Source organism: Somniosus microcephalus, chromosome 11, assembly GCF_052327205.1.
Source record: "Somniosus microcephalus isolate GS21.2 chromosome 11, FLI_Smic_1.0, whole genome shotgun sequence".
In the NCBI taxonomy this organism is placed as follows: Eukaryota; Metazoa; Chordata; class Chondrichthyes; order Squaliformes; family Somniosidae; genus Somniosus; species Somniosus microcephalus.
This window is the reverse complement of record NC_140997.1, coordinates 87291034-87317289: the sequence shown is the minus strand read 5'-3', so window position 1 is coordinate 87317289 and position 26256 is coordinate 87291034. Positions and strand designations below refer to the sequence as shown.

Here is a 26256-nt window from a genome sequence, read left to right as displayed (position 1 = left end):
ATTTTCTGAGGAGGTAACAAGGAGGGTCGATGAGGGTACTGTGTTTGGTGTATTCTATATGGATTTTGGCAAGGCTTTTGATAAGGTCCCGCATGGCAGATTGGTCACGAAAGTAAAAGCCTATGGGATCCAAGGTAAAGTGGCAAGTTGGATCCGAAATTGGCTCAGAGGCAGGAAACAAATGGTAATGGTCAAAGGGTGTTTTTGTGACTCGAAGGCTGTTTCCAGTGGGGTTCCGCAGGGCTCAGTACTGGGTCCTTTGCTTTTTGTGGTATATATCAATGGTTTGGACTTGAATGTAGGAAATATGATTAAGAAGTTTGTAGATGATACAAAAATTGGCCGTGTGGTTGATAATGAAGAAGAAAGCTGTAGACTGCAGGAAGATATCAATGGACTGGTCAGGTGGGCAGAACAGTGGCAAATGGATTTCAATCTGGAGAAGTGTGAGGTAATGCATTTGGGGAGGGCTAACAAGGCAAGGGAATACACAATAAATGGTAGGATACTGAGAAGTGCAGAGGATCAGAGGGATCTTGGAGTGCATGTCCACAGATCCCTTAGCAGGACAGGTAGATAAGGTGGTTAAGGCGGCATACGGGATACTTGCCTTTATTAGCCGAGGCATAGAATATAAGAGCAGGGAGGTTATGCTTGAACTGTATAAAACACATTAAAAATGAGTTTGCAGGTGACTGATGAGTTCCAGGTCCCAAACTTCATTTTAAAGGGTGGAAGATGCCTGTGCGTGAATTATTTTAACGTGGGATGGCCGTTGCACACCAGCTACCACACGGGCTTGACAGAGCCTGGTCTTGATCCAATGGCAAGGGGATCCAGTCATTCCTCATCATTTAAAAAGTACTTGGATATGCACTTGAAGTGCCGTAACCTACAAGGATACGGACCAAGTGCTGGAAAGTGGGATTAGGCTGGATAGCTCTTTGTCGGCCGGCACGGACAAGATGGACTGAATGGCCTCCTTCTGTGCTGTTAATTTCTATAATTCTATGAGTATAGATTCATCAGCTGAGGGAGAGCAGTAGGTGGTAATCAGCAGGAGGTTTCCTTACCCATGCTTGACCTGAAGCCATGAGACTTCATGAGGTCCAGAGTCAATGTTGAGCACTCCCAAGGCCACTCCCTCCCAACTATGTACCGCTGTGCCGCCTCCTCTGGTGGGTCTGTTCTGCCGGTGGGACAGGAAATACCCAGGGATGGTGATGGAGGAGTCTGGGACATTGGCTGAAAGGTATGATTCTGTGAGTATGACTATGTCAGGCTGTTGCTTGACTATCTGTGGGACTGCTCTCCCAATTTTGGCACAAGTCCCCAGATGTTAGTGAGGAGGACTTTGCAGGGTCAACTAGGCTGGGTGTGCCATTGTCGTGTCTGAAAACGATGCCTAGGTCGATGCCAGGTGGTTCATCCAGCTTTATTCTTATTATTATTGTTTTTCGTAGTGGTTTTGTACAACTGAGTGGCTTGCTCGGCCATTACAGAAAGCATTTAAGCGTCAACCACATTGCTGTGGGTCTGGAGTCATATATAAGTAAGCACAGCAGATTTCTTTCCCTAAAAGACATTAGTGAACCAGATGGGTTTTTACGACAATCCGATAGTTTCATGGTCACCATTACTGATACTGTAGCGGTACCACCGAGTGTCCCTTACTTATTATACATAATTCCCTTTAACTTAACGATGTATATATGTATAGTTTACCTGTACGGGGCGATGCGGGTAAACGCGAGCCAGCTCAGCTCAGCCTCCCGCTCCCGCGGCAATCGCCGGCCCAGCTCGGCCTCCCGCGGCAATCGCCGGCCCAGCTCGGCCTCCCACTCCCGCGACTTCGGCCGCAACGGCCAGCTCCAATGCCGGGTAAACGTGATAACGTCATCACGCAATTCACGTGACCGCCCCAAGTGCGGGCAAACGCGATGACGTCACGTCGCAAGTCACGTGACGCCCCAAGCGCGGGAAAACGCGAGCAACGCGATGACGTCACGACGCAAACGCAATGACGTCATCGCGCAAACCTCCGGACTGCCTAGTCAGTCCTGGTGGCGTCCCCACTGGGGAAAGACCTGTTCCACGACTCTCCTGCATCGATCTACATTGTTTGCTGTATTTCATCTAATTCAACATTAAAATCCTGTTTGTTGTTCTTCCGAGTCAAGCTCCATTATTTGTTCGGAATACGCCTATTCCTACATTCGTGACCCAACGACGTGAGGACGGGAATTCATCAAAACCTACAATTGGTGACCCCGTTTTCCGTGAACATTTTTCACGGAAGCAGCGCACAGCCTGAACCCCATCTCTGTGAACGATTTCACAGAGGAAGAGCACGGTGAACAACATCCGACAAGCAACAACCGACGAACACCAATTCCTAAAATTGCTGACCAACGACGTATGGCGACCCCGTCTTTGCGAACGTATTCGCAAAGGAAGCGCAGCCTGGAGGTGATCCCGTTTTTCACGAACGTAACGCAGCCAGACCCCGATTTTTGTGAACAATTTTCACAAAAGAAGCACGCCATGGAAGCATAAATTGTTTCGCTGTCGCTACCGCAATTCAGGGTGCAGCAACCGCCCTCATGCTTTCTTCAGGTAGAAGCCCCGTTCGCCAAGAACATCGATGCGGCGCAGACCAACGAGGTCTCCGTATTCGTCAGCTCTACCGCCTTACGGATCGTCCGCCTCCATGACATCTCCCAACGCAACAGCAAGTATGCATCCCTCCAAGCGCGGGTTCCGCAGGTTTTCGGGCCCACAAGATCGGAGCGCGCCCCCGCGGAGATGCCACGAGGACTCGCTCCTCACGAACCACGAGGCCGCACTCCTCGCGACCCACAAGGACCCATCCCTCACGAACCACGAGGACGCACTCCTCGCGAACCACGAGGACCCATCCCTCACGAACCACAAGAACGCACTCCTCGCAAACCACGAGGACCCATCCCTCACGAACCACGAGGACTCGCTCCTCACGGACCACAAGGACCCATCCCTCGCGAACCACGAGGACCCATCCCTCTCGAACCACGAGGACCCATCCCTCGTGAAACACGAAGACTCATTCCCCGCCGATGACGCACCAGCCCGTCAGCCTGCTGGTTGTGTTTTCTACCACACTTTTCAGCGCGAAAGCGAAGCGTTGCCGCCCTCCCGGCAGTTTTCCCCCTAAATCAACAACAACTCGAAGCGTTGCCACCCTCTCTACAGTGTTCCCCTCAACAAGCGCGAACCTCTACTGACGCTGCAAACATTGACGACGGGTCAACGGGCAGCCCGCGGCCGCGATCGGCCACGCGAAAATTGCTGTCATCACCGATCACTGATCAACGCAGCAACAGTTCACTCTCTTTTGTGTTACCGTCGTAGCACTACGGCACGCACCGTTCCGTGCGTTCCAGACTGCCGAAGAGTTCGCTCACCTGTCGGCGAGTTCACCGACCTCGCCCGCCAAATCTTCCTGGATCGCCCGTTCGGCGTTCCTGCAGATTCCGTCAGACTGGGGACTTTTTCCAACAACAGAGCTATGGTCCGCGTCTGCCCAACCTGCCCGTCACTATGACGCGACCTGCTGTTTCGCCCCGGCGCCCGCTTCGAACCACGGGCTGCAGAGGTCACGCGTCTCCACGGTCCTTCGCATGGCTGAATACGTTTTATTCGCCATGACTCCGCGGTCCTTCGCACAGCTGGATACGTATTATTCGCCACGATGCACGCAAGGATCCGCTCACGACCAGCACCTTTCGACCTCGCCCGCCAAGTCCAGACAGCACGACCGCCAAGACCACCGACCACCCATCGTCGTTGCAGCACACCAGTTACGATCGTCCGCCTGACCACCAGCCACCCAACAGTCTCTGTCTCGAGACTGCAGGAGTCATTCGGACAGGCTCGTCAGACTACCTCACCTTTTGTCGTTCATTAAAGCGAATTCTGGGGGGGCGCATGTAGCGGTACCACCTAGTGTCCCTTACTTATTATACATAATTCCCTTTAACTTAACGATATATATATATATATAGTTTACCTGTATGGGGCGTTGCCCCTTTAAGAATGCGACCTAACGCGATGACACGGGCAAACGCGAGCCGGCTCAGCTTGGCCTCCTGCTCCAATCGCCGGCCCAGCTCGGCCTCCCGCTCCCACGGCAATCGCCAGCCCAGCTTGGCCTCCCGCTCCTGCGGCAATCGCCGGCCCAGCTTGGCCTCCCGCTCCCGCGGCAATCGCCGGCCCAGCTCAGCCTCCCGCTCCCGCGACTTCGGCCGCAACGGCCAGCTCCAATGCCGGGTAAACGTGATAACGTCATCACACAATTCACGTGACCGCCCCAAGCGCGGGCAAACGCGATGACGTCACGTCGCAAGTCACGTGATGCCCCAAGCGCGGGAAAACGCGAGCAACACGATGACGTCATGACGCAAACGCGATGACGTCATCGCGCAAACCTCCGGACTGCCTAGTCAGTCCTCGTGGCGTCCCCACTGGGGAAAGACCTGTTCCACGACTCTCCTGCATCGATCTACGTTGTTTGCTGTATTTTATCGAATTCAACATGAAAATCCTGTTTGTTGTTCTTCAGAGTCAAGTTCCGTTATTTGTTAGGAATACGCCTATTCCTACAATACTAGCTTTTTATTCCAGATTTATTTACTTAACTGAAGTTTTAAATTTCCCCAGCTGCCGTGGTGGGATTTAATAAGAAACATGTTTAACTGTGGGATTCTAAAGCTGACACTTACTGATGAAAAGTCTGACTCCAGGGAGGGGAGTTCATCCTTAACATGAGCGAATACTGTATCCCAGTATGATTTGAGACTATCGTGAGCAATGGTTAAGCTGCCGTATGTTCTCCGAAGTTCACAGCTGCCTTCATCAACCTGTGCTGGTTTCTGATTATCTGAAGTCATCTTTATTCAGGGCCCTGCTTCCTCATACAGCAGGAGTCTGAAAACAAAAACAACCAAATGGTTTGGATCATTTACATTAGTCATAGAGTCATAACGGCACAGAAGGAGGTCATTCGGCCCATCGAGTATGTGCCATTACTTGATGATTAATCCGTGCGGGATATAGGGCAGACTCATGGGCACACTCTCCTGCCAGTCAGGCTGTGAAAGATGCATAAGTGAAACGAAAGATCTTTTCACATAAGCAGTGTTCCTTTTATCCTACAACCAGTTCCAGTTAGGGGAGTCTATGTACCGGAGATGTTAATTCATACCCAGTGGAAGAAAGGGGATTAAAATGACAGCAAAGGTACAGGAGGAGGCCATTCAGATTCTCAAGACTCTTCAACCATTCAATTCGATCATGCTGATCTGTACCTCAACTCCAAGTACCTGCCTTTGCTCAATATCCCTTGATAACCTTAGTCAACAAAAACCTGTCGATCTCAGTCTTGAAAATTTCAATTGACCCCCCTCCCTCGGGCTGTTTGACCATCCCCGCTGGGGCTGTTTCACCACCCCTCCATGGGCTGTTTCACACCTACACCCCGGGGCTGTTTACCCCGCACCCCCAGGCTGTTTCACCCCCCCCACCCCGGGGCTGTGTTTAACCCCCCCTGGGCTGTGCTTATCCCCCTGAGCTGTGGTTAAACCCTCCACCGGACTGTGCTAACTTACCCCCCACCCACCCCCTCCGCCGCCGGAACTGTGTTTCCCGCCCACCATGGCTGTGTCTCCCCCCACCAACCCAGGCTATGTTTAACAAGTGGCTAAAGGGCTGGTGTGGGAAAGAGGGGTTCCTTTTCATGGGACACTGCACCAGTACTGAGAAAGGAAGGAGCTGTACTGATGGGACGGGCTCCACCTGAGCCAGGATGGGACCCATGTCCTAGCGGAAAGGGTAAATAGGGAGGTGGCAAAGGCTTTAAACTAGTAAGACGGGGGGAGGGATCTACAAGAAACGTAAGCAACCTAAATATAAACGAAACATGAAAAGTGGAGCAAATAGAGTTATAGAACAGGAGTCTAAAATGATGGTTAAACATAAAGTGAGAGGAAATCCTATTAAAAATGAGTTAAACTGTCTGTACAGCAATGCACACAATGTGCGTAATAAAACAGGGGAGCTGGAGGCAATCGTGCATTGGGAGGAACCAGACATAGTAGGGATTACTGAGACATGGCTACAGAAAAAGCAGGACTGGGAATTAAACATTGCAGGGTATAACATATCTAGAAAAGATAGGGAGGAAAAAAGGGGAGGTGGAGTAGCTGTACTTATAAGGGATAACATAATGGCAGTAGAAAAAAGGGACATAGATATCAGCAAGACAAAAATAGAATCCATATGGATAGAGATAATAAAAGATAATAAAGGATCAATCACACTAATAGGCTTAGTCTACAGACCACCTAATAGTGGAAGGGAGGTGGAGGAAGAAATATACAGACAAATTAGAGAAGTGAGTAAAAACATAGAATAATAATTATGGGGGATTTCAACTACCACAATATTAATTGGACAGAAGAGATAGGTAAAGGGGATAAGGGAATGGAGTTCCTACAATGTCTACAGGACTCCTGTCTAACCCAATATGTGAAAAGCCCAACAAGGGAGGATTCACTATTGTATCTAGTTATGGGGACTGACCCAGAGCAGATAAGAGAAGTAAAAGTAGGGGAACACAGAGGCAATAGTGACCATAATATAATACGCTTTAAGATGATAATAGAGAAGGACATAAGTATGACAAAAACCAGGTTAATAGATTGGAGAAAAGCTGATTTTGAGGGGCTGAGAATAGAATTGGGAACATGAAATGGGCAACAATATTGGCAAACAGCGATGTAGAATAATAATGGAAAACATTTAAAACGGTGTTCAACAGAGTGCAGGAAAAATATATTCCGCTAAAAGGAAAGAACAAACTAAACACTAATGAGACTCCATGGATGAATAAAGACATAAGGAAACAACTGAGGGTAAGGAAAGAGGGATACATTAAGTACATAGACAGCAGAGGAGTGCATGATAAGAGAGAATGTGAAGGGATTAGGAGAGAAGCCAAAAAAACAATTAGGAAGGCAAAGAGAAACTATGAAATTAAATAATCAAGGAACATAAAACAAAATAGTAAAATATTTTACAGGCACAGCAATATAAAAAGAGGAAGTTTGGGATGGGAATAGGGCCATTAAGGGATAGATAGACAGGACAATACCACAGGTAACGATAGGGAGATAGCAGAAATATTACATTATTTTGCTTCGGTATTTACCAGGGAGATAGAACAGGTGGACATGACATTGGATGATGAGATGAGTAATGAGATAAGTGCATCTAAAATTTAAAAAAGGGGATATATTAAATAAACTAGTCAAACTCAAAGTGGACAAAACCCCTGGTCCGGATGAATTGCATCCATGCATTTTAAAATAATCTAGGGAAGAGATAGCAGAGGCATTACTACACATATTTAATAATTCGTTAGAAAAAGGTGTAGTGCCAGAGGACTGGCAGGGATAGCTAACGTAATACTGTGGCGGAGCCACCAAAGGACTCAGAGCGGTTGTACATAATTCCTTTAACAGCAATGTAGTTACTGTCTGTGCCTGTACCTTTAATTACACTGTTTGACTGTACAATGCATAGTTACCTTTACAGCACGGTTTCAATGTGATGACGTCATGCCGTTAGTCACGTGATGCCCCAATGGCGGGAAGAACGTGATGACGTCATGACGTCAGTCTTCTGACCAGAGGATCAGTCCTCGTGGAGCCCTCAAGGAGAGTAGACCTGTTATTGATCGGTTCTAGCAGTTCCCAGTTTAAACTCGTTTGGTTTCATTAAAGTTCATTATTTTAATTGCCTGAGTCGAACTCAGTCTTTTTGATAGGAACCTCCGTTCCTACATTGGTGACCCCAACTTCTACGAACGATTTTCGTGGAAGATTCGACATGGACACGAACGCCGTCACACTGAAACTGCCACAGTTCTGGAAGCAACAACCAGACGCTTGGTTCATCCAGGCTGAAGCCCAGTTCGCCATTCGGAACATCATCGCGGATCAGGCCCGTTATTATTACGTGGTCTCCGCCCTCGACAGCGCAACTGCATCACGGATCATCAGCCTCATCGGTAGTTCTCCTACTGACAGCAAGTATGATGCAATTAAGGTGCGGTTGCTTCAGGTTTACGGGCTATCAAAGTCGGAGCGCGCTCGCCGGCTCATCACGCTGCCCGGCCTCGGGGACTCCAAACTGTCCGAGCTCATGAGCCAAATGCTCACGCTCTTGGGTGCTGAACCGGAATGTTTCCTCTTCCGGGAGCTTTTCCTCTATCAACTGCCTGAACAGGTTCAGGCTGCCCTAGCCAGATCCGACATTACAGACTGCGCCAAGCTTGCGGCCGAAGCCGATAAGATTTTCATGGTTACCCAGCAGTGCTGCGCGGCCACGAGGCGCCCACCCCCCACAGAAGCGGCCCCGGCTTCTCCTACAGCGGGCTGGTGCTCCTACCACACCCGTTTTGGCGCGAAAGCCCGATGCTGCCGTTCCCCCTGCAGTTTTTCGCCCCCAAAAAAACCAAGAAGGCGCAGGCGGTGTATAATCAAGTCTAACGGGCGTTCCGCGGTGGCGATGGCCGTCGGTTCTACGGGGAAACTCCCCTATATCACCAATTCCCTCTCGGGCCACCGTTTCCTTTGTGACACCGGGGCGCAGTGTAGCATTCTACCTGCGTCGAAGCTCGACATGTAGACTGGGAACCTCGGTTTTTCCCTCGTGGCGGCTAATGGCGCAGCTATTCGAACGTTCCAAAAGCGGCGGGTCGAAGTCTGTTTCGGCGGTCAACGCTTCTTTTGGGAATTCGTCACGGCCACAGTCTCACAGGCTATCCTAGGGGCGGATTTTCTGTGTGCCAACAGCCTACTAGTCGATGTCCGGCACCGCTGGCTGATCAACGCGGCCACTTTCCACTCAATATCCATGCTTCCACGGTACCTCCGTGGTGCGCTCCATTGCCTGTGCTTTCCCTCCTCCAAATGATTTCACGCGGCTCCTCGGGGAGTTTCCGGAGCTGACAAGGCCCACCTTCTCCTCTTCAGCGACGAAACATGGTGTTGAGCATCACATCACCACTACTGGCTCCCCGGTTTATGCGCGGGCTAGAAGGCTCGAACCCGGCAAGCTCGCAGCTGCAAAGGCGGAGTTCGCCACAATGGAGCGGCTCGGGATCATTAGGCGATCGAAGAGTCCCTGGTCCTCGCCTCTCCACATCATGCCGAAACCAGGCGGCGGTTGGCGGCCATGCGGTGACTACCGATGCCTCAACGACACCACCACTCCGGATCGGTACCCGATCCCGCATATCCAGGACTTCTCGGCCCACTTGACGGGAAATTCTATCTTCTCTAAAGTCGACCTCATCCGTGGATATCACCAGGTTCCAGTGCACCCACAAGACGTCCCGAAAACCGCAGTCATCACCCCTTTTGGCCTCCGAGTTCCTGCAGATGCCGTTTGGCTTAAAGAATGCAGCACAGGCATTCCAGCGTTTAATGGACTCTGTTCTTCGAGACCTGCGTTTCATTTTCGTCTATCTTGACGACATACTCATCGCCAGTGCCAGCAAGGAGGAGCATATCTCCCATTTGCGTTCCCTCTTTACGCGCCTCAGCCAACACGGTTTAATCATCAACCTGGCCAAGTGCCAGTTCGGCCTGCAACAAATCGACTTCTTGGAACATCGCATAACATCGGACGGCGCCGTCCCTTTGTCGACGAAGGTTGAGGCGGTTACTTCTTTCCCGCAGCCGTCGACAGTCAAGGCCTTGCAGGAGTTCCTGGGGATGGTCAACTTCTACCACCGTTTCGTCCCCAAGGCAGCTCAACTCATGCAACCATTGTTCGGGGCCCTCAAGGGCAAGTCCGGTAAAGATCCAATCAACTGGACAGCTGAAATGGTCCAGGTATTCGGCGACACCAAGAACGCTTTGGCCAACGCAACCATGCTGGCGCACCCACTTCCAGGTGCTACTTTCGCCCTTACCACCGACGCGTCAGACTACGCCATCGGGGCAGTGCAAGAACAGTGGGTCAACGGCACGTGGCAACCGCTGGTGTTTTTCAGCCGTCAATTATGAAAGAATGAAAAAAAGTACAGCACCTTCGATAGGGAGCTACTGGCCCTTTTCCTCGCCATTCGCCATTTCCGTTTTTTATTGGAGGGGCACCCCTTCACGGCTTTTGTCGATCACAAACCCCTTACGTTCACCATGGCCAAGACCGCCGAACTGTGGTCCGCTCGTCAACGTCACTTGATATTCATTTCCGAATTTATCACGGACATTCAACATTTGTCTGGTAAGGACAACCTGGTGGCAGATTGCCTCTCCCGTGCGACGGTCCACGCGGTGCACCTGGGAATCGACTACGCCCTCATGGCGGCAGATCAGGTTTCGGACTCGGAGGTCCAATCATATAGAACCGTTCCCTCTAGCTTCCAAGCGACTGACGTCATCGTCCAGGCCGCAGGTGCCACACTCCTTTGCGACATTTCCATGGGAGTTCCTCAACCTATCATGCCAGTCGCATGGCGCCGGAAGGTTTTTGATGCCATACACGGGTTGTCGCACCCGGGGATGAAGGCTTCGCAACAGCTTATGTCGGCCAAGTTCGTTTGGAAAGGTATGCACATCGATGTCCGTGACTGGGGTAATACCTGCGTCGTTTGCCAGAAGGCCAAAGTCCAGCGTCATGTCAAGGCTCCAGTGGCTGCGTTCACTGTTCCGGAGCGTCGTTTCGACCACGTGCACGTGGACCTCGTGGGGCCGCTTCCGCCTTCTCAGGGTTATACTCATCTCCTCACCATAGTGGACCGCACCACTAGGTGGCCAGAGGCAATTCCTTTGGTCTCCACCACGTCGGCAGACGTCGCTAGAGCTTTCATCTCCTGTTGGGTTGCCCGTTTCGGGGTACCGGCGGACATCTCTTCTGACCGCGGGCCACAATTTTCCTCGGATCTTTGGAATGCTGTGGCTCAGGGGCTCGGTACCAAACTTCATCGCACCACCGCCTATCATCCGCAGGCAAACGGCCTTTGCGAGCAATTCCACAGGTCGCTTAAAGCCTCTCTTCAGGCCAGTCTTCAAGGCGCAGGATGGGTGGACAGACTCCCATGGGTCCTGTTGGGTCTTCGTACGGCGCCCAAAGACGACCTATAATCGTCTTCGGCTGAACTCGTCTATGGCCAGCCGCTCCGTGTACCAGGAGGTTGCCTCCCTTCTCCCACAGAGCCATGGTCCGCCTCCCGGCAACTCGTTCGCCACCAAGAAGCGGCCAGATGCTTTGCTCCGATACTGTGGTGTATGTGCCTTTAAGAGCCCCTGTGTACTGTAATGTCGGGAGTGGCCACTCGGGCTATATAAACCTGTATAGTGTCTTGTATCTTTTAGTTCACCTCCAGACTTTGTTCAGTAAACACCTGTTAAACCAACTCCTGCATTCCGTGTCTCCATTAACACACGGATACCGCAGTGGCGACGAATTGGAAACGGACTTACCTGCAATTCGGCAGCACCTCAAGGAGATCGATTCCTCAGACGAAGGTCGAAGAAAAAAAAAAAACTGTGGTTTCACCAGCTAGCCGGGCTGGTGGCAGGTACTGCAATAATCCTTCCTGGGCGGCGGGCTGGGGCTCGATCGGCTGGCTCTGCAGCTGGGCCGAGCAGCGAAGGCAGAGGCAAACAGAGACGGAGGGTGGAGCACTAGGGAGACGGCCAGCGCTGCAAAGCAGGTCGGCGTTCGGACCAAGCAGAGGGAGGGAAAAGTCCCAGAGAGTCCGGCGGGAACGAGTCTCCAACTATTAAAAATAGCTGTATAAATAAAAACCGCGGAGAACAGCGTTGTCAGCAGCGGCTGCGGCGGGAAAGCGTGGGAGGCGCCATTTTTTTCAGGATGCCTAAGACTGGCAATATTACTGCTTTCGATAGTGATGTAGAGGATTGGACCAAATATGTGGAAAGAATGGAGGTATATTGCACAGCGAATGAAATAGAGGATGATAAAAAGGCATCGGTACTTCTAAATCTAATGGGTGCAAGGACATACGGGCTGTTACGAAACTTAATCACTCCAGCCAAACCGATGGACAAAAATTTTTAAGAGATTGTTGATACCCTACAGGAGCACTTAAACCCAACACCGCTGCTGATAGCGGAACGATTCAAATTCTTCAGGAGGAATCAGCACAAGAATGAAAGTAACGCTGATTACCTCACCGAATTAAGAAAGCTGTCAAAGCACTGCCAATTCGGGGCAGGACTGGCAGATTCTCTTCGAGACAAATTTGTCTGCGGTCTCCTAAGTGAAGGAACACAGAAAAGGCTACTTTCTGAGAAAGATTTAACACTGGACAAGGCTTTCAGTGTGGCTGTATCATACAAAGCAGCGGCAAGAGGAGCTGCAGAGATACAGCAAAAGCCACAGGACTTCGGCACCCATAAAATGACACAGGGTTTCGAGAGATGTTATCGCTGCGGCAGATCCACCCGTGACCAGAGGGACTGCTGGTTCAAGGACAAAGCATGCAGGCAATGCGGAAAGATGGGACACATTGCACGTGTATGCCGATCTGGAAACAAAAAATCCACTGACAGAAAAAAAATCAATCAGGAAAAGTACAGAAAGGTACAAACGATGACGGACAGTAGCTCCGAAGACCAGAAGAGCGATAGCGACTCCGGAAACAAGAGACTGAGCTGTCTCAAATTACATAATGTAATTGCCAAAGAAGATTACCAGACCATTTGGGTTACCCTCACGATAGCGGGGTCCCCAGTTAAAATGGAGCTAGATACAGGATCAGCTCTGACCGTCATAAGTCGACGGGATTACGAGCGGCTATTTCCGCATATACCTTTGAAAGACACATCCATTATCTTGAAAACATATACGGGGCAGAAAGTATACCCCAGAGGGAAAATAAGGGTGCCTGTTGTATACAACGGCAAGGAAATACAGAAGTTGCATTTATACGTTCTACAAGATGGTGGTCCACCGCTGTTGGGACGTGAATGGATCAGGAAGAAACGTTTAGACTGGCACTCCATTCAGACACTGACGGTGACCAGTAAGAAAAAAAATGATGATGACATCATACCTGAACGATTAAAAGACATCTTGGCCAACGCCAAAGAAGTGTTCCAACAGGAACTAGGAACCTTGAAAGGCGTCACCGCCTCAATAAAAGTGGAAGATGCGGCAATTCCAAAGTTTTTTAAGGCAAGGCCGGTGCCATACGCAATTCGTCCAGCAGTCGAGGCAGAGCTGGAGAATTTGGAAAAGGCAGGCGTGTTATCCAAGATAGATTGGAGCGAGTGGGCAACACCCATCGTCCCGGTCATGAAGAAAACGTTGAATAATGATAAAGCTGAAGAACAGAGAAAAATTCGCATCTGTGGGGACTTCAAGGTGACTGTAAACCCGGTCCTTCACACGGTACAGTATCCTCGTCCGAGGATAGAAGATATTTTCGCCTCACTATCCGGAGGGAAACGTTTCACCAAAATTGACTTGGCACAGGCATATCTACAGATGGAGGTTGAGGAGGCCTCTAAAAAGTATCTCACGATAAACACACACAAAGGCCTGTACCAGTACAATCGACTGGTTTTCGGAGTAGCATCAGCTCCAGCTATCTGGCAAAGAGCTATGGAGCAAGTCCTGCAAGGGATTCCGAGGACTCAATGCTACCTAGACGACATCCTTGTAACAGGAGAAAACGACAACGAGCACCTTGCCAATTTGGAGCAGGTGCTCACTAGGCTGAGAGAACGGGGCCTACGAGCAAATCGCCCCAAGTGCGAATTTTTCCAGAAACAAATATCATATTGTGGCCACATAATTAACGAAGAAGGGTTGCATAAGTCACCTGAAAAAATTGAAGCAGTCATAAAAGCCCCAGCACCTGAAAACGTCTCACAATTAAGGTCATTCCTGGGATTGATAAATTACTATCATAAATTTTTACCGAACTTGTCAACTGTTCTGCACCCTCTTAACGAACTGCTACAAACGGGAGTAAATTGGAAATGGAGCGAAGACTGTAAAGGTGCCTTCCATAAATGCAAAGGCTTGATCACGTCCAAGGAAGTTTTGGCTCATTACAACCCATCACTGCCAATCAGACTGGCGTGCGATGCATCCCCTTACGGCGTAGGAGCGGCATTATCGCATAGATTCCCTGATGGCTCAGAGCGGCCGATAGCTTTTGCGTCACGCTCATTGAACTCAGCTGAGCGTAACTATGCCCAGATCGACAGGGAAGCACTCAGCCTGGTATGGGGAGTGAAGAAATTCAACCATTACCTACACGGACAAAAATTTACCTTGTTGACTGACCATCAACCCCTCGTCTCCATATTCAACCCTAAAAAGGGCGTTCCCATTATGACAGTGCAAAGGCTACAGAGGTGGTCCCTTTTCCTAGGGGCACACCAATATGACATAGAATACAAAGGATCAAAACAGCATGGAAATGCTGACGGTTTATCGCGTCTACCGTTGCCAACGGTAGAAGAGGCACCTACAGTGGACCCAGTGGAGATGTTCCACTCAACCATAGTGGAATGTCTACCAGTAACAAATTCTACCATTGAAAAGGAAATGAGAAATGACCCGACTCTCTCACGAGTCTACGATTTAACGGTGAAGGGATGGCCAGCACATGGCGAACCACTGTTGCCAGCATTCTCGCAAAGAAGAGAACAGCTGTCAGTGTGCCGAGGAACCTTGATGTGTGGATCCAGAGTGGTGATTCCACCCAAGCTCCAGGATAAAGTGCTAAAGGAGCTTCACGAGGGGCATCTGGGTGAAGTGAAAATGAAGAACCTAGCCAGAGCGTTTGTGTGGTGGCCAGGTATCGATGGAGACATCGAAGAAATGACCAAGGGCTGTCTAGGATGCCAGAAGGTCCAAAACGCCCCACCACAAGCCCCTCTACATCCATGGGAGTGGCCCTCATCTCCATGGCAAAGGGTACACATCGACTTTGCTGGTCCATTTATGGACTCAATGTTCTTAATCGCGGTTGATGCACACTCCAAGTGGCCGGAGGTAATAAAGATGTCCTCCACCACCACGGAAAAAAACATCACAGTATTAAGGACCATATTTGCCAGGAATGGGCTGCCTGAGCAGATCTGTTCTGATAATGGACCGCAATTTGTGTCCGAAGAATTCAGGAAGTTCTTAAAAAACAATGGGGTTAAGCACTACACGTCCGCCCCATACCATCCCGCCACCAATGGATTGGCTGAAAGGTTTGTCCAGACCTTCAAGAAGGCCATAAAGGCCATGGGTAATGAAGACATAAATCTACAGCATACGGTAGATAACTTCTTGTTTGCATACAGGAATGCAACACATGTGGTTACAAACCAAACTCCCGCCATGATGTTTTTCAATAGAAGACTAAGATGCCGGCTGGATTTGATCAAGCCAAACATCAGAAGGGACGTAGAGAACCGGCAATTTCAAGGCATGAATGAAAGGCCAACGAGAACCTTCCAGATAGGTCAACAAGTTTTGGCCCGGGACTACCATACCGAGAAATGGCAGCCTGGAACTATTTGCACACGACTAGGACCGCTGATGTATACCGTGGACATTGGAGAAAGCATAATAAGGCGCCATGCTGACCAGATCATAGAGTCATCCGAAAAGGGACAACCTACACAACTCTATACGCCTAATGATGAAGCAGAGATACCCATAGTATCTACCTCCGATCCGGTGATACTGGAACCAGATGAACCCGACACTGGCATTCAAGCCGAATCGACCTTGCCAAAAGAACCTACTACACCACCGAAAACTACTACACCACCGAGGCGTTATCCGGGCCGAGTCAGGAAGCCTCCAGAGAGACTGACTTATAATTGATTAACTGCAGCAAATGTGTAGATTATTGTTCTTGTAAACATGTTAATTAATGATTACTTAAAATGTTATGTACTGGTTGGCTAAAAGGGGAGGAATTGTGGTGTATGTGCCTTTAAGAGCCCCTGTGTACTGTAATGCCGGTAGTGGCCACTCGGGCTATATAAGCCTGTATAGTGTCTTGTATCTTTTAGTTCACCTCCAGACTTTGTTCAGTAAACACCTGTTAAACCAACTCCTGCATTCCGTGTCTCCATTAACACACGGATACCACAGATACCTACGTCCAATCACGGTTTGCAGAACTCCTACGTGCCACCGGGACTGAAGAATGCGGAGTATGTCTTCATCCGTCACGACGCTCACCGGGATCCGCTCAAGCCCCCTTACACTGGTCCTTTCCGCGTCATCGAACCAGGAGACAAATCCTTTTCGGTCGACGTCGGAGGGAAGCCGGATCACATCTCGGTGGACCACTTGAAGCCGGCTCACCTGGGCCTGGACCACACTGTCGTAGTCGCTCAACCACCCAAACGTGGCCGACCGCCCGTTGCCGCTGCACCAGATCAACCAAAGCCGCCTGACAACTCCACCGCGCTCGCCGCGCCTGCTCAGCCGCAACCGACTGCCAACTCGACCACCGGTCATCAACTTCCTCCACCAGGGTACCGAAGTCGATCGGACAGGCTCATCAGGCCTCCTCCTCGCCTCACCTTTTCTGTTAAAAACAATTCTGGGGGGGCGCATGTGGCGGAGCCACCAAAGGACTCAGAGCGGTTGTACATAATTCCTTTAACAGCAATGTAGTTACTGTCTGTGCCTGTATCTTTAATTACACTGTTTGACTGTACAATGCATAGTTACCTTTACAGCACGGTTTCAATGTGATGACGTCATGCCGTTAGTCATGTGATGCCCCAATGGCGGGAAGAACGTGATGACGTCATGACGTCAGTCTCCTGACCAGAGGATCAGTCCTCGTGGAGTCCTCAAGGAGAGTAGACCTGTTATTGATCTGTTCTAGCAGTTCCCAGTTTAAACTCGTTTGGTTTCATTAAAGTTCATTATTTTAATCTGAGTCGAACTCAGTCTTTTTGATAGGAACCTCCGTTCCGACAATACCTATATTTAAGAAGGGGGATAGAACATGTCCAGGGAATTATAGACCAGTCAGCTTAACATCGGTGGTAGGAAAAATAATGGAATCCCTACTAAAGGTGAGAATAGAAGAACAACTAGAAACAAAAAGTATAATAATGAATAGTCAGCATGGATTTCAAAAGGGAAAATCTTGCTTGACCAACCTTATTAAATTTTTTGAAGAGGTAATAGAGAGAGCAGACAATGGTAATGCAGTAGATATAATTTATCTAGATTTTCAAAAGGCCTTCGATAAGGTACTCCATAATAGACTAATGAATAAATTCAGAGAATGCGGAGTCAGGGGACAAGTAGCAGAATGGATAGCTAGCTGGCTTCAAGACAGAAAACTGAGAGTGGGAGTAAAGGGTAGCTATTCACAGTGGCAGAAGGTGGGTAGTGTTGTTCCACAAGGGTCAGTGCTGGGATCACTGTTGTTCACAATTTACATTAACGATTTAGACTCGAATCAAAAACACAATTTCTAAATTTGCAGATGACACCAAATTGGGGGGTGATTGTCAATACTGAGGAGGACTGCAACAAATTACAGGAGGACATTAATAAACTTGCAGAATGGGCGAATAATTGGCAAATGAAGTTCAACATAGATAAATGTGACGTATTACATTTTGGTAGGAAGAATAGGGAGGTCACTTATTACTTGGAGGGTGCGAGTCTAGTTGGGGTAGAGGAACAAAGGGATCTCGGAGTATAAATACACAAATCACTAAAAGTTGCGACAGTTAGCAAGGCCATTAAAAATGCAAACCAAGCACCAGGGTTTATTTCTAGAGGGATAGAATTCAAAGTAGGGAAGTTATGCTAAACCTGTATCGAACCTTGGTTAGACCACACTTACTGCGTGCAGTTCTGGTCGCCATATTATAAAAAGGATATAGAGGCACTGGAGAGGGGCAGAGAAGATTTACATGGTTGATACCAGAAATGCGAGGGTATACATATCAGGAAAGGATGAACAGGCTTTTCTCTTGAAAAAAGGCTGAGGGGTGACCTAAGAGGACTTTAAAATTATGAAAGGTTTTGATAGAGTGGATACTGAGAGAGTGTTTCCACTTGTGGGAAAGAGCATAACTAGAGGCCATCAATATAAGATAGTCACCAAGAAATCCAATAGGGATTTCAGAAGAAACTTCTTTACCCAAAGAGTGGTGAGAATGTGGAACTCGCTACCACAGGGAGTGGTTGAAGCGAATATTATAGATGCATTTAAGAGAAGGCTGGACAAGCTTATGAGGGAGAAGGGAATAGAGAGTTACGCTGATAGATTTAGATGAGGAAAGACAGGAGGAGGCTCGAGTGGAGCATAAATGCCGGCTTGGACGGGCTGGGCCGAATGGCCTGCTTCTGTGCCGTATATCCTATGTACAGTAATCCCATGTAACACCATCTCCCAGGCTTTATTTAACACCACACCCCAGGCTGTGTTTAAACCCTCCCCCGGGCTGTGTTGAACCTCCCCTCCCCCTCCCCCTCCCCCAGGCTGTGTTAAACCTCCCATCCCCCTGGCTGTGTTGAACCTCCCCTCCCCCTGGCTGTGTTGAACCCCCCCCCCCTCCCCCAGGCTGTGTTGAACCCCTCCCCCTCCCCCGGGCTGTGTTGAACCTCCCCTCCCCCGGGCTGTTGAACCTCCCCTCCCCCTCCCCCTCCCCCGGGCTGTTGAACCTCCCCTCCCCCTCCCCCGGGCTGTTGAACCTCTCCCCCCACCTGTGTTGAACCTCCCCTCCCCATCCCCCGGGCTGTGTTGAACCTCTCCCCCCACTCCCCCCGGCTGTGTTGAACCCCCCTCCCCCTCCCCCGGGCTGTTGAACCTCCCCTCCCCCGGGCTGTGTTGAACCTCCGCTCCCCCTCCCCCGGGCTGTTGAACCTCCCCTCCCCCTCCCCCCCAGGAGGTGTTGAACCGCCCCTCCCCCAGGCTGTGTTGAACCTCCCCCTCCCCCGGGCTGTGTTGAACCTCCCCCTCCCCCTCCCCCAGGCTGCTGAACCTCCCCCTCCCCCCCAGGCTGTGTTGAACCGCCCCTCCCCCGGGCTGTGTTGAACCTCCCCCTCCCCCGGGCTGTGTTGAACTTCCCCCTCCCCCGGGCTGTGTTGAACCTCCCCCGGGCTGTGTTGAACCTCCCCTCCCCCTCCCCCTCCCCCAGGCTGTGTTGAACCTCCCCTCCCCCAGGCTGTGTTGAACCTCCCCTCCCCCAGGCTGTGTTGAACCTCCCCTCCCCCTCCCCCTCCCCCAGGCTGTGTTGAACCTCCCCTCCCCCTCCCCCAGGCTGTGTTGAACCTCCCCTCCCCCTCCCCCCAGGATGGGTTGAACCTCCCCTCCCCCCCTCCCCTCCCCCAGGCTGTGTTGAACCTCTCCTCCCCCTCCCCCAGGCTGTGTTGAACCACCCCTCCCCTCCCCCTCCACCAGGCTGTGTTGAACCTCCCCTCCCCCCCCACCCCCGGGCTGTGTTGAACCTCCCCTCCCCTCCCCCGGGCTGTGTTGAACCTCCCCTCCCCCAGGCTGTGTTGAACCTCCCCTCCCCCAGGCTGTGTTGAACCTCCCCTCCCCTAGGCTGTGTTGAACCTCCCCTCCCCCTCCCCCAGGCTGTGTTGAACCTCCCCTCCCCCAGGCTGTGTTGAACCTCCCCTGCCCCTCCCCCAGGCTGTGTTGAACCTCCCCCCGTCCCCCAGGCTGTGTTGAACCTCCCCTCCCCCAGGCTGTGTTGAACCTCCCCTGCCCCTCCCCCAGGCTGTGTTGAACCTCCCCCGTCCCCCAGGCTGTGTTGAACCTCCCCTCCCCTAGGCTGTGTTGAACCTCCCCTCCCCCAGGCTGTGTTAAACCTCCCATCCCACTGGCTGTGTTGAACCTCCCCTCCCCCTCCCCCGGGCTGTGTTGAACCTCCGCTCCCCCTCCCCCGGGCTGTTGAACCTCCCCTCCCCCTCCCCCGGGCTGTTGAACCTCCCCTCCCCCAGGCTGTGTTGAACCTCCCCCTCCCCCGGGCTGTGGAACCTCCCCCTCCCCCTCCCCCAGGCTGTGTTGAACCTCCCCTCCCCCTCCCCCTCCCCCGGGCTGTGTTGAACCTCCCCTCCCCCTCCCCCAGGCTGTGTTGAACCTCCCCTCCCCCTCCCCCTTCCCCAGGCTGTGTTGAACCTCCCCTCCCCCTCCCCCAGGCTGTGTTGAACCTCCCCTCCCCCTCCCCCAGGCTGTGTTGAACCTCCCCTCCCCCTCCCCCAGGCTGTGTTGAACCTCCCCCCCCCAGGCTGTGTTGAACCTCTCCTCCCCCTGGCTGTGTTGAACCACCCCTCCCCTCCCCCTCCACCAGGCTGTGTTGAACCTCCCCTCCCCCCCCACCCCCGGGCTGTGTTGAACCTCCCCTCCCCACCCCCGGGCTGTGTTGAACCTCCCCTCCCCTCCCCCGGGCTGTGTTGAAACTCCCCTCCCCCGGGCTGTGTTGAACCTCCCCTCCTCCCCCAGGCTGTGTTGAACCTCCCCTCCCCCAGGCTGTGTTGAACCTCCCCTCCCCTAGGCTGTGTTGAACCTCCCCTCCCCCTCCCCCAGGCTGTGTTGAACCTCCCCTGCCCCTCCCCCAGGCTGTGTTGAACCTCCGTCCCCCAGGCTGTGTTGAACCTCCCCTCCCCTAGGCTGTGTTGAACCTCCCCTCCCCCGGGCTGTGTTAAACCTCCCCTCCCCCGGGCTGTGTTAAACCTCCCCTCCCCCGGGCTGTGTTAAACCTCCCCTCCCCCGGGCTGTGTTAAACCTCCCCTCCCCCGGGCTGTGTTGAACCTCCCCTCCCCCTCCCCCGGGCTGTGTTGAACCTCCCCTCCCCCGGGCTGTGTTGAACCTCCCCTCCCCCTCCCCCTCCCCCAGGCTGTGTTAAACCTCCCCCATCCCCCTGGCTGTGTTGAACCTCCCCTCCCCCCTCCCCCGGGCTGTGTTGAACCTCCCCTCCCCTCGGCTGTGTTGAACCTCACCTCCCCGCCCCCTCCCCCAGGCTGTGTTGAACCTCCCCTCCCCCTCCCCCCCCAGGCTGTGTTGAACCTCCCCTCCCCTCGGCTGTGTTGAACCCGCCCCCTCCCCCAGGCTGTGTTGAACCCTCCCCCTCCCCCAGGCTGTGTTGAACCCTCCCCCTCCCCCAGGCTGTGTTGAACCTCCCCTCCCCCTCCCCCGGGCTGTGTTGAACCTCCCCTCCCCCTCCCCCGGGCTGTGTTGAACCTCCCCTCCCCCGGGCTGTGTTGAACCTCCCCTCCCCCTCCCCCGGGCTGTGTTGAACCTCCCCTCCCCCTCCCCCGGGCTGTGTTGAACCTCCCCTCCCCCGGGCTGTGTTGAACCTCCCCTCCCCCTCCAGGCTGTGTTGAACCTCCCCTCCCCCTCCCCCGGGCTGTGTTGAACCTCCCCTCCCCCTCCCCCGGGCTGTGTTGAACCTCCCCTCCCCCTCCCCCGGGCTGTGTTGAACCTCCCCTCCCCCTCCCCCGGGCTGTGTTGAACCTCCCCTCCCCCTCCCCCGGGCTGTGTTGAACCTCCCCTCCCCCTCCCCCGGGCTGTGTTGAACCTCCCTCCCCCTCCAGGCTGTGTTGAACCTCCCCTCCCCGGGCTGTGTTGAACCCTCCACCGGGCTGTGTTGAACCCCCCCCGGGCTGTGTTGAACCTCCCCTCCCCCAGGCTGTGTTGAACCTCCCCTCCCCCAGGCTGTGTTGAACCTCCCCTCCCCCAGGCTGTGTTAAACCTCCCCTCCCCTCCCTTCCCCAGGCTGTGTTGAACCTCCCCTCCCCCTCCCCCTCCCCCAGGCTGTGTTGAACCTCCCCTCCCCCGGGCTGTGTTGAACCTCCCCTCCCCCGGGCCGTGTTGAACCTCCCCTCCCCCGGGCCCTGCTGAACCTCCCCTCTCCCAGGCTGTGTTGAACCTCCCCTCCCCTCCCCCTCCCCCGGGCTGTGATGAACCTCCCCTCCTCCCCCAGGCTGTGTTGAACCTCCCCTCCCCCCATCCCCCAGGCTGTGTTGAACCTCCTCCCCTCCCCCGGGCTGTGTTGAACCCCCTCCCCTCCCCCGGGCTGTGTTGAACCCCCTCCCCTCCCCTCCCCCGGGCTGTGTTGAACCCCCTCCCCTCCCCTCCCCTCCCCCGGGCTGTGTTGAACCCCCTCCCCTCCCCCCCCCCCCCCGGGCTGTGTTGAACCCCCTCCCCCCTCCCCCCCGGGCTGTGTTGAACCCCCTCCCCTCTCCCAGGCTGTGTTGAACCTCCCCTCCCCCGGGCTGTGATGAACCTCCCTCCTCCCCCAGGCTGTGTTGAACCTCCCCTCCCCATCCCCCAGGCTGTGTTGAACCTCCTCCCCTCCCCCGGGCTGTGTTGAACCCCCTCCCCCTCCCCCGGGCTGTGTTGAACCCCCCTCCCCCGGGCTGTGTTGAACCCCCTCCCCTCCCCTCCCCCGGGCTGTGTTGAACCCCCTCCCCTCCCCCCCCCCCCCCCCCCCCGGGCTGTATTGAAACCCCCCCCCCGGGCTGTGTTGAACCCCCTCCCCGGGCTGTGTTGAACCCCCTCCCCTCCCCGGGCTGTGTTGAACCCCCTCCCCTCCCCTCCCCCGGGCTGTGTTGAACCCCCTCCCCTCCCCTCCCCCGGGCTGTGTTGAACCCCCTCCCCTCCCCCCGGGCTGTGTTGAACCCCCTCCCCTCCCCGGGCTGTGTTGAACCCCCTCCCCTCCCCGGGCTGTGTTGAACCCCCTCCCCTCCCCTCCCCCGGGCTGTGTTGAACCCCCTCCCCTCCCCCGGGCTGTGTTGAACCTCCTCCCCTCCCCTCCCCCGGGCTGTGTTGAACCCCCTCCCCTCCCCTCCCCCGGGCTGTGTTGAACCCCCTCCCCTCCCCTCCCCCGGGCTGTGTTGAACCCCCTCCCCTCCCCCGGGCTGTGTTGAACCCCCTCCCCCGGGCTGTGTTGAACCCCCTCCCCTCCCCCCCCCCGGGCTGTGTTGAACCCCCTCCCCTGGCTGTGTTGAACCCCCTCCCCCCCGGGCTGTGTTGAACCCCCTCCCCTCCCCCGGGCTGTGTTGAACCCCCTCCCCTCCCCCGGGCTGTGTTGAACCCCCTCCCCTCCCCCGGGCTGTGTTGAACCCCCTCCCCTCCCCCGGGCTGTGTTGAACCCCCTCCCCTCCCCCGGGCTGTGTTGAACCCCCTCCCCTCCCCCGGGCTGTGTTGAACCCCCTCCCCTCCCCCGGGCTGTGTTGAACCCCCTCCCCTCCCCTCCCCCGGGCTGTGTTGAACCCCCCTCCCCTCCCCCGGGCTGTGTTGAACCCCCTCCCCTCCCCCGGGCTGTGTTGAACCCCCTCCCCTCCCCCCGGGCTGTGTTGAACCCCCTCCCCTCCCCCGGGCTGTGTTGAACCCCCTCTCCTCCCCCGGGCTGTGTTGAACCCCCTCCCCTCCCCCGGGCTGTGTTGAACCCCCTCCCCTCCCCTCCCCCGGGCTGTGTTGAACCCCCTCCCCTCCCCTCCCCCGGGCTGTGTTGAACCCCCTCCCCTCCCCTCCCCCGGGCTCTGTTGAACCCCCTCCCCTCCCCTCCCCCGGGCTGTGTTGAACCCCCTCCCCCGGGCTGTGTTGAACCCCCTCCCCTCCCCCGGGCTGTGTTGAACCCCCTCCCCTCCCCCGGGCTGTGTTGAACCCCCCTCCCCTCCCCCAGGCTGTGTTGAACCCCCTCCCCTCCCCTCCCCCGGGCTGTGTTGAACCCCCTCCCCTCCCCTCCCCTGGGCTGTGTTGAACCCCCTCCCCTCCCCCGGGCTGTGTTGAACCCCCTCCCCTCCCCTCCCCCGGGCTGTGTTGAACCCCCTCCCCTCCCCCGGGCTGTGTTGAACCCCCTCCCCTCCCCTCCCCCGGGCTGTGTTGAACCCCCTCCCCTCCCCTCCCCCGGGCTGTGTTGAACCCCCTCCCCTCCCCTCCCCTGGGCTGTGTTGAACCCCCTCCCCTCCCCCGGGCTGTGTTGAACCCCCTCCCCTCCCCTCCCCCGGGCTGTGTTGAACCCCCTCCCCTCCCCCGGGCTGTGTTGAACCCCCTCCCCTCCCCCGGGCTGTGTTGAACCCCCTCCCCTCCCCCAGGCTGTGTTGAACCCCCTCCCCCGGGCTGTGTTGAACCCCCTCCCCTCCCCTCCCCTGGGCTGTGTTGAACCCCCTCCCCTCCCCCGGGCTGTGTTGAACCCCCTCCCCTCCCCCGGGCTGTGTTGAACCCCCTCCCCTCCCCCGGGCTGTGTTGAACCCCCTCCCCTCCCCTCCCCCGGGCTGTGTTGAACCCCCTCCCCTCCCCCGGGCTGTGTTGAACCCCCTCCCCTCCCCTCCCCCGGGCTGTGTTGAACCCCCTCCCCTCCCCCGGGCTGTGTTGAACCCCCTCCCCTCCCCTCCCCCGGGCTGTGTTGAACCCCCTCCCCTCCCCCGGGCTGTGTTGAACCCCCTCCCCTCCCCTCCCCCGGGCTGTGTTGAACCCCCTCCCCTCCCCCGGGCTGTGTTGAACCCCCTCCCCTCCCCCGGGCTGTGTTGAACCCCCTCCCCTCCCCCGGGCTGTGTTGAACCCCCTCCCCTCCCCTCCCCCGGGCTGTGTTGAACCCCCTCCCCTCCCCCGGGCTGTGTTGAACCCCCTCCCCTCCCCCGGGCTGTGTTGAACCCCCTCCCCTCCCCCGGGCTGTGTTGAACCCCCTCCCCTCCCCTCCCCCGGGCTGTGTTGAACCCCCTCCCCTCTCCCAGGCTGTGTTGAACCCCCTCCCCTTCCCCGGGCTGTGTTGAACCCCCTCCCCTTCCCCGGGCTGTGTTGAACCCCCTCCCCGGGCTGTGTTGAACCCCCTCCCCTTCCCCGGGCTGTGTTGAACCCCCTCCCCTTCCCCGGGCTGTGTTGAACCCCCTCCCCTTTCCCGGGCTATGTTGAACCCGCTCCCCTCCCCTCCCCTCCCCTCCCCCTTCCATTTCCCCGGGCTTTATTGAATTCCCTTTCCCGGGCTATGTTGAACGCCCTTCCCTTCCCTAGGTTCTGTTGAACTCCCTTTCCCGGGCTCTGATGAACTCCCTTCCCTGAGCTGTGCTGAACCCCCAAGCGGATCCTCACCTTTTATTAACGGTCGAGCGGTTTAAAAACACCCGGCACAAAATGGCCGCCTTGTCGCTGGGACCTGTTGCCCTTGGTTACGCCACACACACTGGCCAATCAGACGGCACTGCATATATTTTAACAAGTGGCTAGGAAAGCGCAAGAAAGCCTTCACTCGCTGACAAAGTGCCCTGGTCCTCCTGGCACAGCGCCGCCTCATCACTGCTGCTGGGACACTTGTCTGAAAATTGCTTTAGCACCAAATTCCGTTGGCTCGAGATGAACTTTCTTGTGGTTTGTTTGATAATTGGTTTAATACTATGATTAATCGAGTTTCATATTTAACACTCAAGAACACTGCATCTGCAGTATTTTGCTTTTATTCATATTTAATCTAATTTATTTACATGCTTTTTTTAGGTATAAGGGAATTGAAGGCTGATTTCACACTGCTCTGTTCCCAATTCTGAGCCTTGCTGTGCGGAAGCACAAATCTGATGAGCTGAGGTCAGCACACCAATCTCTGGAAACTTGGGAGGACCACCACTCATTTGAGCCCCTTGATCAGTGCGCCCAGTGACCAAGGCTCCAATCTGGGTGTCGAGACTGTAATGTATATACCTTTAAGGGAGGGAACTACTTTTTACAGCTCATGTATACTGTAGTACCGGCAGTGACCACACCTGTATATAGCACTGAGTAGTAATCTGTACAGTCAGTTCAACTGTGAGCCACGTTGAGTAAACATCTGTTGTACCGTTTCTGCTGCAGTCTGTATCTTATTATACACGGACGTAACATTGGCGACGAGGCAGGTTCGAACCTACCTGCAACTCTGCATCACCTCCCGGGGATTCGTTCCTGGAGATCAGTGGATTGGAGGTCAAGGCCAGAGACTCAGGCGTTGACCACGGGCAACCGCCCAGTCATCCAGCAGAGACTCGAGAATTGCGGGGGAGGCTGTCGAGAGCCAGGCTTGGCTTTCCAGTCGAGGTGGTCCAGCGAAACGGGCTGGCAACAGGTAGTGCGCAGACCTTTCCCGGACAGCGGCAGGCTAGAGCCCGACCGAGCGGCACAGCAAAGGGCCGAGCAGCGTCGGAGAGAGGGAGAGAGAGAGAGATGCGCAGAAACCCACGAGGCGCCGCCATTGCCACGAGGACCGC

General features: G+C 54.5%; 1 protein-coding gene across 1 annotated transcript in view; it reads right to left on the bottom strand.

Annotated features, from left to right (window-relative positions):
* LOC147110699 (uncharacterized) overlaps nucleotides 1-4961 on the bottom strand; it is a 246681-nt gene extending 241720 nt beyond the window's left edge. The window contains exon 1 of the mRNA XM_085999950.1: nucleotides 4761-4961. Coding sequence (XP_085856076.1) covers nucleotides 4761-4928 — 168 coding nt within the window. The 5' untranslated portion in view covers nucleotides 4929-4961. The remainder of the gene's footprint in view (nucleotides 1-4760) is intronic.
* Nucleotides 4962-26256: the final 21295 nt, after the last annotated feature.